Source organism: Miniopterus schreibersii (genome assembly GCF_964146895.1).
Source record: "Miniopterus schreibersii genome assembly, chromosome: 7".
NCBI lineage: Eukaryota > Metazoa > Chordata > Mammalia > Chiroptera > Miniopteridae > Miniopterus > Miniopterus schreibersii.
This window is the reverse complement of record NC_138108.1, coordinates 22,390,040-22,405,777: the sequence shown is the minus strand read 5'-3', so window position 1 is coordinate 22,405,777 and position 15,738 is coordinate 22,390,040. Positions and strand designations below refer to the sequence as shown.

The 15,738-nt window shown below is 44.5% G+C and overlaps 1 protein-coding gene across 2 annotated transcripts in view; it reads left to right on the top strand.

The window, feature by feature from the left end:
• KIAA2012 overlaps positions 1 to 15,738 on the top strand; it is a 99,854-nt gene that overhangs the window by 18,758 nt on the left and 65,358 nt on the right. The window contains exons 3-7 of one of the 2 annotated variants that reach the window (XM_081142732.1): positions 2,831 to 3,014; positions 3,659 to 3,789; positions 6,478 to 6,646; positions 12,217 to 12,387; positions 14,761 to 14,868. In XM_081142732.1, coding sequence (XP_080998858.1) covers positions 2,831 to 3,014; positions 3,659 to 3,789; positions 6,478 to 6,646; positions 12,217 to 12,387; positions 14,761 to 14,868 — 763 coding nt within the window. Of the gene's footprint in view, positions 1 to 2,830; positions 3,015 to 3,658; positions 3,790 to 6,477; positions 6,647 to 12,216; positions 12,388 to 14,757; positions 14,869 to 15,738 lie in introns of both variants that reach the window. The other variant, XM_081142731.1, reaches the window with a different exon arrangement.

The following is a 15,738-nucleotide window of genomic DNA, read 5'->3' as shown; positions in this document are numbered from 1 at the left end:
GCAATAAATCTACTTTGAGTAAGTGATGAAAATAGCTGCAGGACCCTTTAAACCATCGATGAAAGATTTGTTAACTATGCAGGAGTCATCTGTTGACTCAGATTCTTCCCGAGGGTCGGACAGGGTAAGTTCAGAGAGCCAAGCAGCCATCCCACCACAGTGCTCTTGGCAGAGGTTCGTTTCCAAGTAAACAACCAGCAGCCAGCCAGGAAATCAAGGGCTTTGGACCCAGTGTCTCAGGGACAACAAAGCAGGACTGCAGGTCACCCTGTCGTAATCACCACTGTTACCCGCCCGTCCCTCATGGTTTACAAAGGGCTGCCACATTCATTATCTGATGGAGCTCGTACAACTCTGCAAAGAGGTGAGGGCAAGAAATCAGTATCCCCATTTTACAGATGAGGAAACTGAATCCCATAAAGGAAGACTCAACCCCGAGCCTCCTAGGAAGGGCAGTTCTGTTCCTCCAACCTGGCTGCCACATCCATGGAGGCACCAGCAGAAACACAGAAAGAAGGAGGGAGGGGGAACAAGGGGCTTGATCAACACTGGTGCTCAGAAAAGCAAGAAGAGAGGCAGCTGCAAGACCTTGTCCATCTCCAGAGTTACAAAACTGACCCACTGCTCACCTTTGCAGGTCAGTAGGGGCTGGATGAATGGGGAGCTGGGGCTGGTGGACGCTGGACCAGGGCTCTGCAGCCAAGAACCATGGCAATCAGGGGACTCACTTGCAGCAACTCAGGAAGCAGCCCTGGCAGGAAGATGAAACCCAGGCAGAGCTACCATTTCTAATGGGCTTCCCTCTGTCATTGTTCTTCTTGACTTCAGGGGGATGCCCCGTCCCTTCACCATTTCTTGGGGTCCTCCAGAGAAGAATAGAGTACTTTGAGTCTACTGACTGATGTTGCCCAAAGTTTCACCTGTGGAACCCTAGCATTGCCAGATACTCCATGAAAAATGAAAAGGGCTTCATGGCCAAATACATTTGAGAAATGCCGCACACCATCTCCTCATGGAGAGTCACATTGCACTTGAATAGGTGCCATTTTCGAGAAGTTCCATAGGTAAAGTAGCCAGTTTAACTTCAACTCATGGGTTTCCAAATTTATTTAATCACAAATCTTCCCTAGAGTCTCCCCCCATCTAGGCAGCTGTAGTCTCTAGAAAAAAGAGCTCTTGGCCTTAGAATTGGAAAAGTCTTGGTTTGAGTCCTATATCTTGCTAGTTGTGGTGAGTCTGTCCAGGAAATTCAATTAACTTTGAGCCTGAATTACCTATTCCGGAAAATGGAGCTGTCATCACACATATCTCACAAGGTTACTATGAGAATTAAATGAGTTAAAATGTAAAAATGCTTTCTAAACTCTAAAGCCTGTGTGTGTGTGTGTGTGTGTGTGTGTGTGTGTGTGTGTGTGTGTGTACAAGATGACAGGGGTTCAGAGCAACATAGACAGCACTTGCTCCTATCTTGAATAAATTTGACTTATAAGGTCATATGCCAATGAGAACAGGGAAGGGGGAAAAGTACCACATAGTGGAATAGGAGAAGGAAGATATATTTTATGGTCGATAAAGTCAATGATACTAGCATTTCAGTTTTTTAAATTTTTTATTTTTTTCTTTGCACTGTAGGCATGCACAGCTGGTCTTGTAGCCCAGAATCAGGATGAGGGAGTGGTGGGTACAGGTGGGGTTAGTCCCCCACTTGTAGCCTATCTGCACATCCTGCCCCCACCCCACCCCAAGCTTTCCCCTGGTTTTCACTCATAGAAGTCATCAGGCAAATTTTTTACCTATAAGGGACTATGCATCTTCAACCAAGACTCTGAGGTTTAGTTGGAAGCCCAGAGGTAGTTGTGCTTTTACATGGCTTTCCAACATGCTATCACCCATCCTCACATGATTGATGAGCTTCTTTGTGTTCTCTGGAGGTCTGACCCTAGTCTTTGGGCCATATGCCCGACCCTCTGAGAGTGAGCTATCTATGGGGACATGTGGGCAGGGATATGCAACAACAGTGGGAACTTAGTTATCAACAGCCTCTTACAGTACATCAACCAGTGGAAGAGTTTAGAAGATGATGAGTGGGAGCTCTTGCCTCTGTAACTATTTCCATTCATTTCATCTGTGGGTCTTTGGATCCGGTGAACCCCTATCTGGAGTTTTTGGAGCTATACAGGAAAATGCTGCCGTGGTTCAGTGTATATTCTGGATGACCACATTAGCCACTACTCACAGCTAGAGGATAACATGGGCTTCTTGAATGCATACATGGGGGCTTCATCAACTCCTCTGTGCTGCAAATTACCTCCTATATTACCTCCCCTACCCCCTTATCTATTGTGTATTCCATCTGAGAAGAAATGCTCCAAAGAGGTCCTGGCCACCAAATACGATTCTCTCACAAAAGTCCACCTGACTCATATTGGTGAACAGCAGAAGCTCCAACTAAGGGTGACCTAATAGTCCACCTCCCATTCATTTGACATCTGATCAAAAAGACTTACCTTTGTCTTCGTGTTATTAGGAAATTCTGATGAACACTATTACTCATTGATTCAGAAAGACAGACATTCTTTTGCATAAAAGTAAAACAAAAAAAGAAAGCTCTATATGTCAGGCATGATTAAATGTCATTCTTTCTCTCATCAATAATAAAATATTTTATTGTAATAAACAGAATTAGAGATCTTACTATCATAGCCATGTTTTTCTTCCCAAGCTACAAGGGAGACTTCATCCTTGGAACCACAAGTCTAGCTACAAAGTCTGTCCTGCTCTGCTCCTTTATAAAGCCTATTGACAGAAATATGTACCTGTCATTCCCTAGGACACATCAATAGAGAACCACCATCGTACGCACGCTTCAAAGGAAAACCACAATGAAAAAACACAGCAAACCTCTAGGAGGGCCTTTGGGCATGCCCACATTAATCATCCTGGGCTCCTGAGTGACAAATCCCACATTACATTCTACAGCGACGCCTTCCCCAATAGGAAAGCAGATCTCAGCGGTAAGAAGCCAAAAGTCTTGCTTGTTAATCTGGGTAAACCTAATCATGCAGAGTTTGTTTGAGAACACTGAGGCAGGCTGAGTGTCACTTCCTTATGCCACTCACCTTAGAAAAGAACAGCCAAAGTTCAGTTGGAGGTGGGAATGAGACTCACAGGCTCTTCCTTGCCTAGTACTCAACTGCACACATCCTGCAATCAGACTACCTGGGTTCAAACTACCCCCCCCCTTTTCTAGCTGAGATCTTGGGCATGTTATTTAATTGTGCTGAGGCTCAGTTTCCTCACCTATAGAATGGGAATAATAATAATACCTCCATAAATCTACTGTAGGGATTGAGTTAATGCATGTCAAATACTTTGAGCAATTCTTGTCCCATATTTAACACTCAATATATATCAACTATCATTATTATTATTGTTAGCAGTCTCCCCATCACCTCACTCAGCCAGCAAGAACCCAACCAGATAACGAGATTAGGGCTCCCCGAACCTGCCCCACCCGAAGCCATGGCTGTCTCAGTGTGCCAGCGCTCTTTTTTTTTGCCTCTCTTCCCGTTAACCCCAAAATGATAAAAGTTGAAAGTCAACCATCCTTCCCCATACCTGCAACTAATAAGTTCTCATTCCTACCCTGTTTCTACAGACAAACAAGGGAATATGAAACTCCACAAGGGCAGAAGCAGCCACTCATTACAGGAGTCTCCTGCTGGAAGATGCCTCTTCCCTCCTGTGGCATCTGCCACTGACCCACCTGGGGAAGTAAAGAAGAAAAAGGTGTGTGTGTGTGTGTGTGTGTGTGTGTGTGTGTGTGTGTGTGTGTGTGTATGGGTGTACTTAAAAGATTAATCTCAATTTAGAAACACAGTGACTCAAAAGGACGTCTCAGACAGAGAACTGCCCTTACGTCTGAGCTCGCCATGTGGAGCTGGAATAAAGCTGCAGTAATTTACTAAATATTGAAAATAGTGAAGTCCGAGGAATTTCAGCTGCCCCCAATTCTACCTTAAAGCATATGATGTTACTGCATGCTCTAGTGGCAACAGAATCCTTGGTTCTGTTAAGGGGTTGGAGGTTATCTGTAAACAAGTAAGAACAAAATTTGAGTTTGTAAGCAACTGATCCACTTCAAACTGAAAATGCTGGAGATCTCAGATCCAGCAATGGTTTTGCTTAATTGAGAGTCTGTCACCTTTGAAAATGTAGGGTACATTTTGCAGATTTATCAACCCCTTCAGGAGTCAAGTACGCTTTCTTCCTTAGTGATGTCTTTAGCTGTCTCTGGCCTGACCCTGCCTTGCAATTCCATGTGGGTCTTTGGTAGTTTGAAGGCACCTGTACTGAGTGGGAACCAGCAGCGGCTCCAGAATGCTCTGCCCCAAAGCAGCTGTGTGAACATAAGCAAGTCGCTCATCCCTTTAAGCTTCAGTGACCTCGTCTGTGTGATGGATAATAACACCAACCTCACAGGGCTAATGCAAGGAAGAAAGAACATGATGTGCTTTGGTGAAAGTATCTTGTGTCTGACTGGGAATTACAGCGTTGTTAGTTAATCGTGGGGAGCCGTGTCATCTGAAGTGACCCTGGAGGAGCCATGGGCACTCCAGGTGGTTTTGGTGCCAATGAGGGAGGCTGTTTTCAGTCTGTTCAGGGTTTTCTCAGATTTTCTGTGTCTGCTGATCTTAACCTTTCCAACCACCCCAGAAGGGCATGTGTCTTCCCAGGATCCTCTGGACCAGGAGTAAACAGCAGGCGTGACCTGCAAGAGGCCCTGCAGGCCTAAGGAAAGCCCCCAATCTCACACCCTGGGGTCAGCCCAGAACTGAACCAGGCTCAGAGGACAGGAGTTCCTTCCCTCAACCCAGGTATAGGGTTTAGAGAGGAAAGCAATATTTTCCACTATATTAAAACTCTGTAAAATTTTAATTAGAATAAAGAAATTAATGCTTGGCTTGTCAGCCATACCTCACACAAATCATTTGGGTTTCCACATAGATTTCTCAATGCAAACCTTGTCACACAGAATGCACAAGGTCAGTATTCAGAAAAGGGCAGTTGGTGGGCAGCTGGCACCTGGGCAGTGAAGGTCTCCAGGAACATAAAGATCTTATGTGCATGCACAAAAGAAAAGTTCTCTTCTAACATGTATCATGGCAGTCTGAACGCCCCCAGAAAACTGTGCCAAAGAGTTTAGAAAACAAATATACAATAAAATAAACACACACATACACACATACAAACTTCAGGTAACTACTTTGGATTGCAAACAAGGATAAATTTAATGTTCAAACAATCTGATAAAATAACCATTTGGGGGGGGAAGATCCTATGTGCATGCATTTGGTTAATCATTTTCTTACTGTCTCAAAATTATAAATATTACTCTGCATATATGTGGTTGAATTTCCTTCATCATTCAACTCTAAACACGTAGGAAGCCTATGTGTGTTTCTGATTATTTTTCTCTTTTTGAGCATTAAAAAAGTGAGAAACGTTTTTATTTTTCCTCCTGTGAAATTGAACTCCCTAAAACCCAGCACACATATATACTTCATAGAGCCAAGTTCATATGTTAAAAGCTGCAAACTAAAAGGAGAAATTTTCAGCAACTTCTGAATAATTGGAAACAGGAGGCTCTAAGTACCACTCCTGGTGTCTCTGTCTCTTTCTCTGTATACACACACACACCACATTTTGGACACAAAAACTGGGCTAAAGTTCTGGCTGATTCTGACACATGGTGATTCTTTTCAGCTATGCTCATATTACAGAAGTGTGGAGATACATAGGTATTCTGCTAGTGGTGAGATTGGGTATTAAACCCTAATGAGAGAAGAGTCTTCTCTCAAAGAAATATCATAGAAATAAACCTAGTTACGAACACTATTGTAACTACATATCATTAGCTCATTTAACCCTCATGGCAATCTTTTGAGGTAGGTGGTATGATTACTCCCATTTTACAGAGGAAGAAATTGAGGTTTACAGAGGTTGCATAAGTTAAGCAGACACAATATGTATTCCTCTTTTCTGCTCTTTCTTACCTAAACAGTTGCATAGTCAATGCTCTGTACCTTGAATTTCTCCCATAACAACATTATGCTGAGATTTCTCCCTCTCCATACATAGAAATAGCAGCTATATCATTTCACTCTGGTTCAGTTTCCCTAGCTGCAAGAGAAAGAAAGACTGTATTACCTCTCAAAGGCTGTTAAATTGATCACGTGTATACTTCTCAGAAGAACCAGAGGCTGGGTTAACATGGGCAGAGCCGAGTTCCCACTCTGGTCAGATACCCGGGTCCCAGGTTGGTTAGCTTTACTTCTCAGCTATGGGTACTGAAGCCTCACCCAGCATCTCTTGGTGCTAGAGAAACAACAAGATACAACGCCATTTGTCCTCTGCAGGCAGCAGGGTTTGAATACCTGCCATCTTGGTTTTGTTTTGTTTTTAAATTTTCTTCAGGATTCAAAGGCGTTGAAATTACCTCCTATTTCTGAAGAACCACCCAGAGTCCTGAACCCCCTGAGGAGTCCATTTAAAGCCAGTGAGCCCCCAGAGGAGCTCCTCATCTTCCCAGTGGAGATTCATTTCCACACCCAACACCACTCAAAAGAGAAAGTACACAGAAGAGGTAGGTCCTCTGTGGATGGGTGCTCCTGAGGGAACTCAGGCAGACCAGGAAGGGCTGGGGTGTGGGTCCTGCTAATGCAACCCTCTCCTAAATCATGGCTAACCCCACCTGGGTCATCCCCTTCAGAGAACCTTTTTTAAAAAGAGGGGGAAAAGGTAGAATCTAGTAATAAGTCCCTTCTGATCATAGTCAACTCAATTTTTTAAATATTTACTGAGCCCATCATTAAGCAGTGCAATTTGCTAAACTGTGGAAGAGAAAGGAAGATGCACACAGATAAATAAGTCCGATGCACCACAGGCGTTATAAAGGTACAAGAATTTTCAGGCAGCTTACAAAAAATAAATACAATATCAACTAAAATTGAAAGTTTAAAAAAAGAAACTAGTTAAAAGAAGTAGAGAAATCGATGTTACCAAACATCTGGGATGAATTTTTTACATTAAGTAAGCACTGAATTTAGTTGAGTTTCCTGGCAGCCAAGGTAAAAAGGATATATTTGCATATATGGATCTTCATTTTATAAATGAAAGATAAAGGTTTGTCTGAAGAACTATTTTCCTGATTTTGAATTAGGTCATTATGTAAACATTAGATGATCTCTAAGATCCTTGCCAGAGCACAGATTCTTCGCTTGTAAGCTAAAAGAATATGAGTAAGGGAGAGATCGATTCCAACTGGTAACTTGGGAACCCTATATGAAGCAGACTTTTGAGCGACTACTAACCCTGCGCCCCAAGGAGAAATTCTTTCTGACCTTCCCAGGTCATTCTGCGGCACCCTCGCCTAAGACACAGTCTTGTCTGGGCAGCCTGAAACCAAATGTGACTCCCTAAACAGCCGACTTCAGTTTTGACGGGGCCCTAGTTCTGAGCTTTCTCAGCAGAAACTGCCACTGATTTCTCAGAAAGTTTTGTTCTAAGGCTGTTTGGAGTTCTCACTATGAAGAATGCCTAACTGTTGAGCTTAAAAGACCAGTCAATGGAAGGATACATAAGGGAACTTTCTGAGGGGATGAAAATGTTCTAAATCGTGGTGGTTGTGTGGGTATATACATTTTGCAAAACTCATCAAATAGTACACTTAAGATCTGTGCATTTCACTATAGAGTTTATACTTCAAAAAATTATCTCCTTAAAAAGAAAACCCACACACAGTATTTTAGATGTAGGTTCTGTTATTATTCAGGTGTGGTGAGGCCAACAGATCAGGAGACAACTGCCATTGAAAGGGTAGTTTCCTCACAGTCCCTGAAAGGAGAGGGTATGCCATGCCATGCAGGGCCACATGGGGAAGCATCAGGGTCAGTTAGGAGGCAGAAAGGCTGGGGAAGTAGGATTGAGTAAGAGACTTTATCGTGGTTTTTGCAGGAAGGAATGGGTGAGGCAGGGTAAGCAGGTGAAGTAGGTTTGGGATTGGCTAGTTTGAATAGTTTTGGTGGGTTCTGGGCATAGGGGCCATCCTTCGTTGTCTGGTATCTGGCCCTGGTGTGGTTAGGGCAGGTAGATAGTGGCCTGGGTGTAAGAGCTCCAGAAGGAAGGTAATTTTGGGTTAGGGGATCTGGATTGTTTGGTTTGCATATAAAAGGCATGCTCCCTGGTCCTTTATTATCTCAAGGAATTGGCTTGCCTTGGGAGGGACAGCCACACGAGTAAGATCCCAGATGTCAAAACATCAGAATAAAAAGACATGCTTAATATACATAAAAATAGACTATTAGTGGGATTGGGTTAAATCCTGATTACTTACCATGATAATCCTGGCAAGCAGACCACTAGGCCATCATGAACCAGACTCTTAAAACTATTAGATACACTGAGCTTGCCAACACATGGCCAAGTGAAAAATAGGAGTAAAGTGCAGAGAAAGTGAATCCACTGAGTTCTTACTGCTTTTGTATGTCAGTGAGAACTCCTTCAGCAAAAAGTTTCAGAAACGTAACTTAAACTATCTTAAGCAAAAAAGAAATGTATTAGCTCATGGAATTGGGTAGTGCCAGGATGATCAGAGTCCAGGCTCAGTTGGATCCAGGCCTCAGAAATTGTCATCTGGGCACTATTCATCTCTCTCTGCTCTGTTAGCCTTTCATCTCAAGCAGGCTGTCCCATGTGGTGGTAAAGACGGCCTCCTGCAATGCCATGCCAGCCTCCTACCTGTTAACCCCAGTCAAAAGGCTATGCCTCTAAAAGCTCTTGCAAAAGTACTAGAATTGCCTCTGATTGAGTTACGTGCCCACCCTGGGTCCAATCACTATGGCTAAGGCTATAAAGTGCTCTCCTTAACTCGGCTTCAGCCCCATGCCCATCCATGGAGTCAGGAAATGGACACAGTTCCACCCAAACCACATGGTGCAAGCAGGGAAGAGATGGGTCCCTCCAAAAAGAGGCAGCTGGCAAAAACCACAGACATTTACCACAACTTGGCTTTCTACTTGTCTCCCAGGTGCTACAAATGCTGAGTCGGGACCAGAAATAGAAGAGGCTAGTCCTTTATGGAGGCCTCCCGTGAAGCATGAGTCCTTAGAAAGGCTGAGGGAGTTAACAGTGCATGTCCCAGTGGATACGGGCAGGGACACACTCTCACTTCCAGGTAGCTACTCTCACTCTCCAGCATCCCACAGGAATCTCACTCCAAAGGGAAGCAAGGCAAGATGCACAGGGTCCTCAGCCATGGAAAAGGAGGTGGCCACTTGAAGATGGCTTTTGTTCAGGCCTCAGCTGCCTTAATCAACATGCTGCAGTAAAACCGTCTTAGTGTCTAGCTCATAGATTACTCCTTAGATCATCCAACTGCTATTTTCTGGTTGCAGATGTAAAATAGCACCAAACTGACTAAAAATTTGTGTCATGCTCTATAGTTTGTCTTGTGTTTTTAACCCATGAAATTTCATTTCTAATCTGTTTAGGAATATGTATTTACTCATTAAAAAGTCCATAACATCAATAATAAAAATTTTCACTCCAATCTTTCAATACACCATATGGACATTTGGAATTACACACACAGGTGTGTATTTGTATGTATTGGATAGGTTGAAAGTAACAGGCCATATTTAGAAAGCTCCCCATTTTCAGAAAACTGAACCACCTTTCCAAAGAGCAAATGCAAGATGACAGAATCACACATGTTAGGTGATCTGTAACTAGTGGCAATCAGTAGTAGAAGGCAGGCATTAATATTTAAGGATTTCTTCCTCTGTACTAGGCACCATCCTTAATTTTTAACACATAGTATCTCATTTTCTCCTTACAACAACCCTACCCTCACTCCACAGATTAGAAAACTGGAGCCCTGAGAGATAAGTCCTTTGTTCGAGGTCACAGAACTCTAAGTGGCCCAGCTGGGATTGCAGCTTCTGGTGCCAGAACCTGTGCTCTTCTTACCTGTTACACTCACGGCCTTTTAGAATAAACAAAACCGTGAACTCAGGTCAGGACGTTCTTGAGACATTTGGGTTTTGAGAATCTCCTTTAATTATGGGGGCAGGGGCTTGTTTACTCTGTTAAGTGAGAGTTAATCATCCTAAAGACTATAAAGTTTCCTTTACAAAAAAATCAAATATGGGCAAGGGTCACTGTCTGCAAACAGGTAAGAAAGGAGCTTTCCACCTGGGGGCTATGCCATCAGGTACACAGCCAGAGCCACTGAGATCCATGGCAGTGTCGATGAATTGTGTCTTGGGTATTACTCACCTCACACTGCCCTCCACTTTTGAGCTGCTGTGTCCACCAGGGACCAAGTATCTCGAACCTTTCCACCCTCTGCCACCCTTCCAGGGAGAAGCTAGCCTAAGAAGTCCCTGGTACCTTGTTTCGAGTTAGTTCAGTATACGACCCAACCTAGTAGTAAATGCATAAAGAAAGAGTACAAGGAGGAAAGATTTTCATGGCAAACTTTCTCACACAGAGTCCCTAGACAAGGGTGCTTAGAGCTGGTGAGACTGGTAAGACGGTCCCGTTGCCTCAGAAGTTGCACATACCCATTTACTCACTTAGCCCTGGATTGTTTCACCTCTAATATCATAAAAAATAAAGCCAGGTTTTATTTATGCACAAACACACATGAATATTTTATTGTTGAACCATCTGAGAGTAAGTTGTAGACTTTGTACATTTTATTCCTGATCAGCACATATCTCCTAAGAGCAAGGACATTCTCCCAGATAATCACAATGCAATGATCACAATAAAAAAAATTAACATGTAATATTATTTTCTAATACATAGTCCATATTCGAATTTCTCTAATTATACCAATAATGTTTCTTATAGTTTTTTTTCCTCCCCAGTCAATCCAGGATTCAACTCAGGGTCATGCATTGTATTTAGTTGTCACTTCTTTTTAGAATCTTTTTATCTAGAACACTGCCTTAGACTTGTTTTCCATGACAGTGACTTTTTTCCTGAAGTGATTTAAAACAAGACCCATTTACTGGCTCACAGTTCTACAGGTCAGAAGTCTGGGTATGGTATATTTGGGTTCTTTGCTCAAAGTCTCTTGAGGCCAAAATCGAGGTGTCCAGTTCTCATTCAGAGCTTGGGGTTTTCTTCCAAGCCCAGACACTTTCATTTTTGAAGAGGATAGGCTAGTTGTTTTACAGAACAGCCCTCAACTTAGATGTGCCTGTCTCCTTGTGATTAAATTCTGATCAAACATTTTTGGCAAGAATAGCAGGTGATGTTATGTCCTTCTCAGCGTTTCACACCAAGGGACACAAATATCCCTTTATATTTATTTCATTTGTTATATCTTGTTCCATTACAAGTGATGCTAAATTTTATTACTTGGTTAAAGGTGGCTAGATTTCTCCATTGTAAAGACACCTTTTTTCCCTTTGTAACAAACAAGTATCTTTGAGTCAGTGTAGGAAGCCAGCTTTTACACACAAACAGCAACAGTGTGTTGAACATGAAATAAGGACCACTCTCTCTGAATGAGATTAAGACAAGGTCTCAGTCACTTAGATTACCAGGTTTCACCTCCCTAAAGCAGTCCCTACTAGTTCTGAGCAAGAGTTAGAAAAAGGGAGAACAGAGGTGGAGTATTACCATAAATCCCATTACTCTCTAACTACCATCTGGAGGGTGCTACTTTGTACTCCATGACCTTGAGGAGCTGTGTGATCATTGGTTCTACTTAGAGAAATTGCTTTGTGGTTGGAACTCTGTAGCCAATGATCCCATGAGTTCTCAAGCTGGGGTTCCTCTAGTAAGAACCTTCTGACTCAGGGTTGGGAGGACTCTGTAGCCTCTCTGGTCTTTCTTCTGTATCAGGAGCCCATCAACAGAGTAAGAACAATAACCATCCCAGCTCAGTTCCTCCCAGTTCTTGGAGATTCCCCCAAATGAAGAAAGGGCACTGTTCTAACCAAGAGGAATTTCACCTTGGCAAAGGGAGTCACCTAGCCTCTGCTCCTTAGCAGGGCTGGAAAGAGGGACAAACTCGAGAACAAGTGGAATAAGCCATCCTGCACACTAGGAGCCACTGACCAAGTTAGAAAAGAGGTTACTTCTCCTTCCTGCTGATTCAAACGTTCTCTCATTCATGCATTTTCTCCTTTGCTTTTGAAGATGCTAATGCCCCACTACAGAATGTGACCCCACCACTGTCCCTGATCAAAGGAAGAAAAAGCCAAAAGGGCCAGAGGGGCTGGGACAGCCTGAGGGCATCTGGCCACAGCAGCCCCACAGGCCCCCAGAACATGAGATGGTCCAGGGGTGAACTCCCAGCAGAAGGACAAGGTAATCACTGGGGGGGGGGTGTCTGAATGCCCCCACCTTGGCTTGTCTGTAGCTTCAGGCTCATTTTAATCACCTTCCAGGGCCACCAGGCAACCATGATGTAAGCTGTCTGAAAGCCACCCCATTGGAAAGGGGAATTCAGCACTGTTTCCAAAACGTCAGTAGGATTAATGTTCACCATGCATATTCCTAAAGAGTCAGTACATGTTTTAAGGGTTTGCTGCACCAACACGCACTGCCAAGCTGCCCTGTGCTCTCCTCACTCCTGGCGCAGCATGTGATGACACAGCTCCCTGGGCTCATCAGGGAGACACGCTACTGGATTTACCAGGTGGCCTCAACATAACCCTCTGGGCCAGGGCGCCTGGTGACACTGACAACAGGAAGAGCCCCCGAGAGAAGTCATCCTCCAGCCCAGGGCAGAGCCTGAGGCCCGAGCACAGAGAGAGAAGGACTCCTGATTTCTATTGAAGGGCGAGGCAGGGCGACGCCACACCCTCTATGACTTAATTCTTACCCTTAAGAGCTGACAGTCTAGGAGACTAAGATGCTTATACAAGTGCAATAATGCAAAGACAGTATAGTAACAGCTTCCACGAGGGCTTTGATCTAAAAGCAGCTCATAAAGCTAAAATTGCTTCAAGTCCAAATTGCCCCTGAAAATCCCATTGGGAGGTGCCATGCTGGAGACAAACTATTTTCTAGAAATTGCAGCCCAGCCAGCTGTCCCTCCCTCTTCACAGCCTTGGGCTGCTTTCTGTGGTTGAGCACCAGATGAAGGAGGTGGTGTGTGTTTGGGCATCAGACAATGTGAAAAAAGTATCTGTTAACAGCAGAATCACACTCAGGGCTGCGGGAAACACTCTGAGAGGCACGCGGGAACTGAGAGGCACCAAGAAAACAACAGTTACCACATCTTTCATTTTCATCTCATGCTCACCCAGAGACAGATGCCTCACTACGTAAATCTCTCTCTCTCTCCCTCCCATACACCCCGTCCAAGTATGTACACTTGAAGTCTCGTAAGCATAAGTTAAATACATAGATCCACAATTAAACACGTAAGTCCATTGTGTTTACAGCTTCTCTGTTTAAAGCTGAAATGGTAAAATTAAATCTCCTCCCTCCCCCAACTCTCTCTCCCTTTTCCCCCAAAGACATCATTGTCACTTATAAAGCATTTCAGAGACAGAATCTGTTACAATCCCCTCCTTTTCACACTTGCATGGCAGTGGTGCTTTCTTAGTTTTGATACAAATGAACCAAATGTCGGCTACCACATGACGGCACCAAGGGCATTCCTGAGAGGCTGTATAGTTCAGGACAAATCACCACACACACACACACACACACACACACACACACACACACACACACAGCCATTCTTATAAAGAGAGAATCTTATTAGAATGAATGCCAGAGCCATGACTATGATAAGAGTGCAGCCTGAAGCCTCAAGTGTGTAGGTTGGGTGTGTGAAGTGAAGGTGTGTATGAGGGCACATGTATGAAGGCACATGCTAATATGCCTATGTGGGTGCATGTGGGTGTTTGTGTGCATTCATGCGCACCTGTGTACACATGTGTGTGATTACGTAGGTGCATGTCTGCAAACAAGGTGCATGCATTGATATGTGTCCTTGTTCATGTGTGGTACACTTGTGTACATACATTCACACCTGCATGTGTGTGGTTGTGTCTGTGTGCATGCTTGCCTTGTGGGTATGCATGTGTATGTGTGTGTGTTTGTGTACTTGTAAACATCTACTTTTCTGGTAGCCAGTTCTACTCCTGATCCCTTTGCCTTGGAGATGGGGAAGGCTGGGGTAAACAAACACCTTCAATCTTTCTAAGCAACTGAGGGAAATACTGCTTCCTTCTCCCCTTTGGCCTGAGCCCCCTGCAGTCACTAAGCAGTCCCAGCATCAGTCTGGAGGGCATGGCTGTACATGTTGGGCACTGCGCAAAGAAGAGGGAAAGCAGAGGCCGGAATCACCAAACCCTGTGCCCAGAGGCTGAGCTGCACACACCTAGAGGAAGGGGCTCCCTTCCCTTCACACAGGTACCTCCCTCTGCAGCCTCGCCTGGTCCCTGTGGGGCTGCTTGAGCCCAGAGGGGCCACGTTTTCCAGACTCTCACAAAATCATCACATGAGCTAGTGGCAGCCCCACTCTGTTCATCCTGCCTTCACCTCCAGAGAACTAAACAAGGGTCCTGCTCTGCAGAGTCTCAGGAAGAGGGCTGACCTTGGACTCTGGCGGGCCCCTGAGCATGCCAGCATCTTCCCACCAGATCCAGGGAGCACAGTCCAGGTTTGGCCTCCCTCCCTGCACTGGTGCTAACACTGCCCATGTGTGTGCTTATTTTCAAGAAGATTCCAGAGACCCCTCACTGGGACACTTCTTGCTGGGTCCAGATGGAGAAAACGTCTGCCTGTCAATCCCAGGGCCTACCCAAACAGAGATGCTTCTGTCGGGTGAAGGTAAGATGATAAATCCCAGGTCAGCTTCATTTTCACAGGGAAAAATTTTACCTGCAGCTTCCAAAACTCCCCGGCAGCAGAGACATCATTAAAAACAGACGCGAGTCAGCCAGTTTCTCCCCTCTCGCTGACACAGAGGTGCTTCTGTAGCTCAGACATAATAACCCAATGTTTGCATAACAAGTTTGCTCTTGCTGGAGTATCTGGAGAGAGAAGTTCCCGTGGAATGGCTTGGAGGAGGTCTAATGGGCCATGCTGATGCCTTGATGAGAATGATAAAGCCATTTTGGTATTTGCCCAAACTAAACACTACCTTTTCTCTTCTTTCCAAGCACCCTCCAGAGGTGGAGGTGGCTAATTGGTAACCCAATCAGGAATTCTTGTTCTGTGTGTTGGTTCATTGCTGTGAATCATCTGGCTCTTGACAGATATCAAGGCAGTTTCCAAAATCCCTTCTGGCACGTTCACTTTTTGGAAAAGAGACGCTGGCTCTGGGCAGCAGCCATTCTGCAAAGGGGGAAAAAAAAATGAAGTCAGAGGGTGATGAGTGTCAACCACCCAAGAACCATCAGGATGTATATGCATGAGTCGTACAGCCGGCAGGCCTCTTGCTCACGGAGGTTAAAGTCTGCACTCGTTTGGTGGGTTATGTCATGACTGGCTTAATAAAAAGCCCATGGATTCAGAGCAAGAGATTTGAGCAGCACCAGCTTGTCCTCTATGCTGTCAGATGACTTTGGGTCCGTCCCTCTCTGTGTCCAGGGTTTCCCATCCCATCTGAAGTGAGAGGATTGACTCCGCCACTGACAGCAGCTGAAAAGTTCCCTGACTGTTGCTGCATTTTTCACGTTGTGTCTGTTGTTGTTGAAC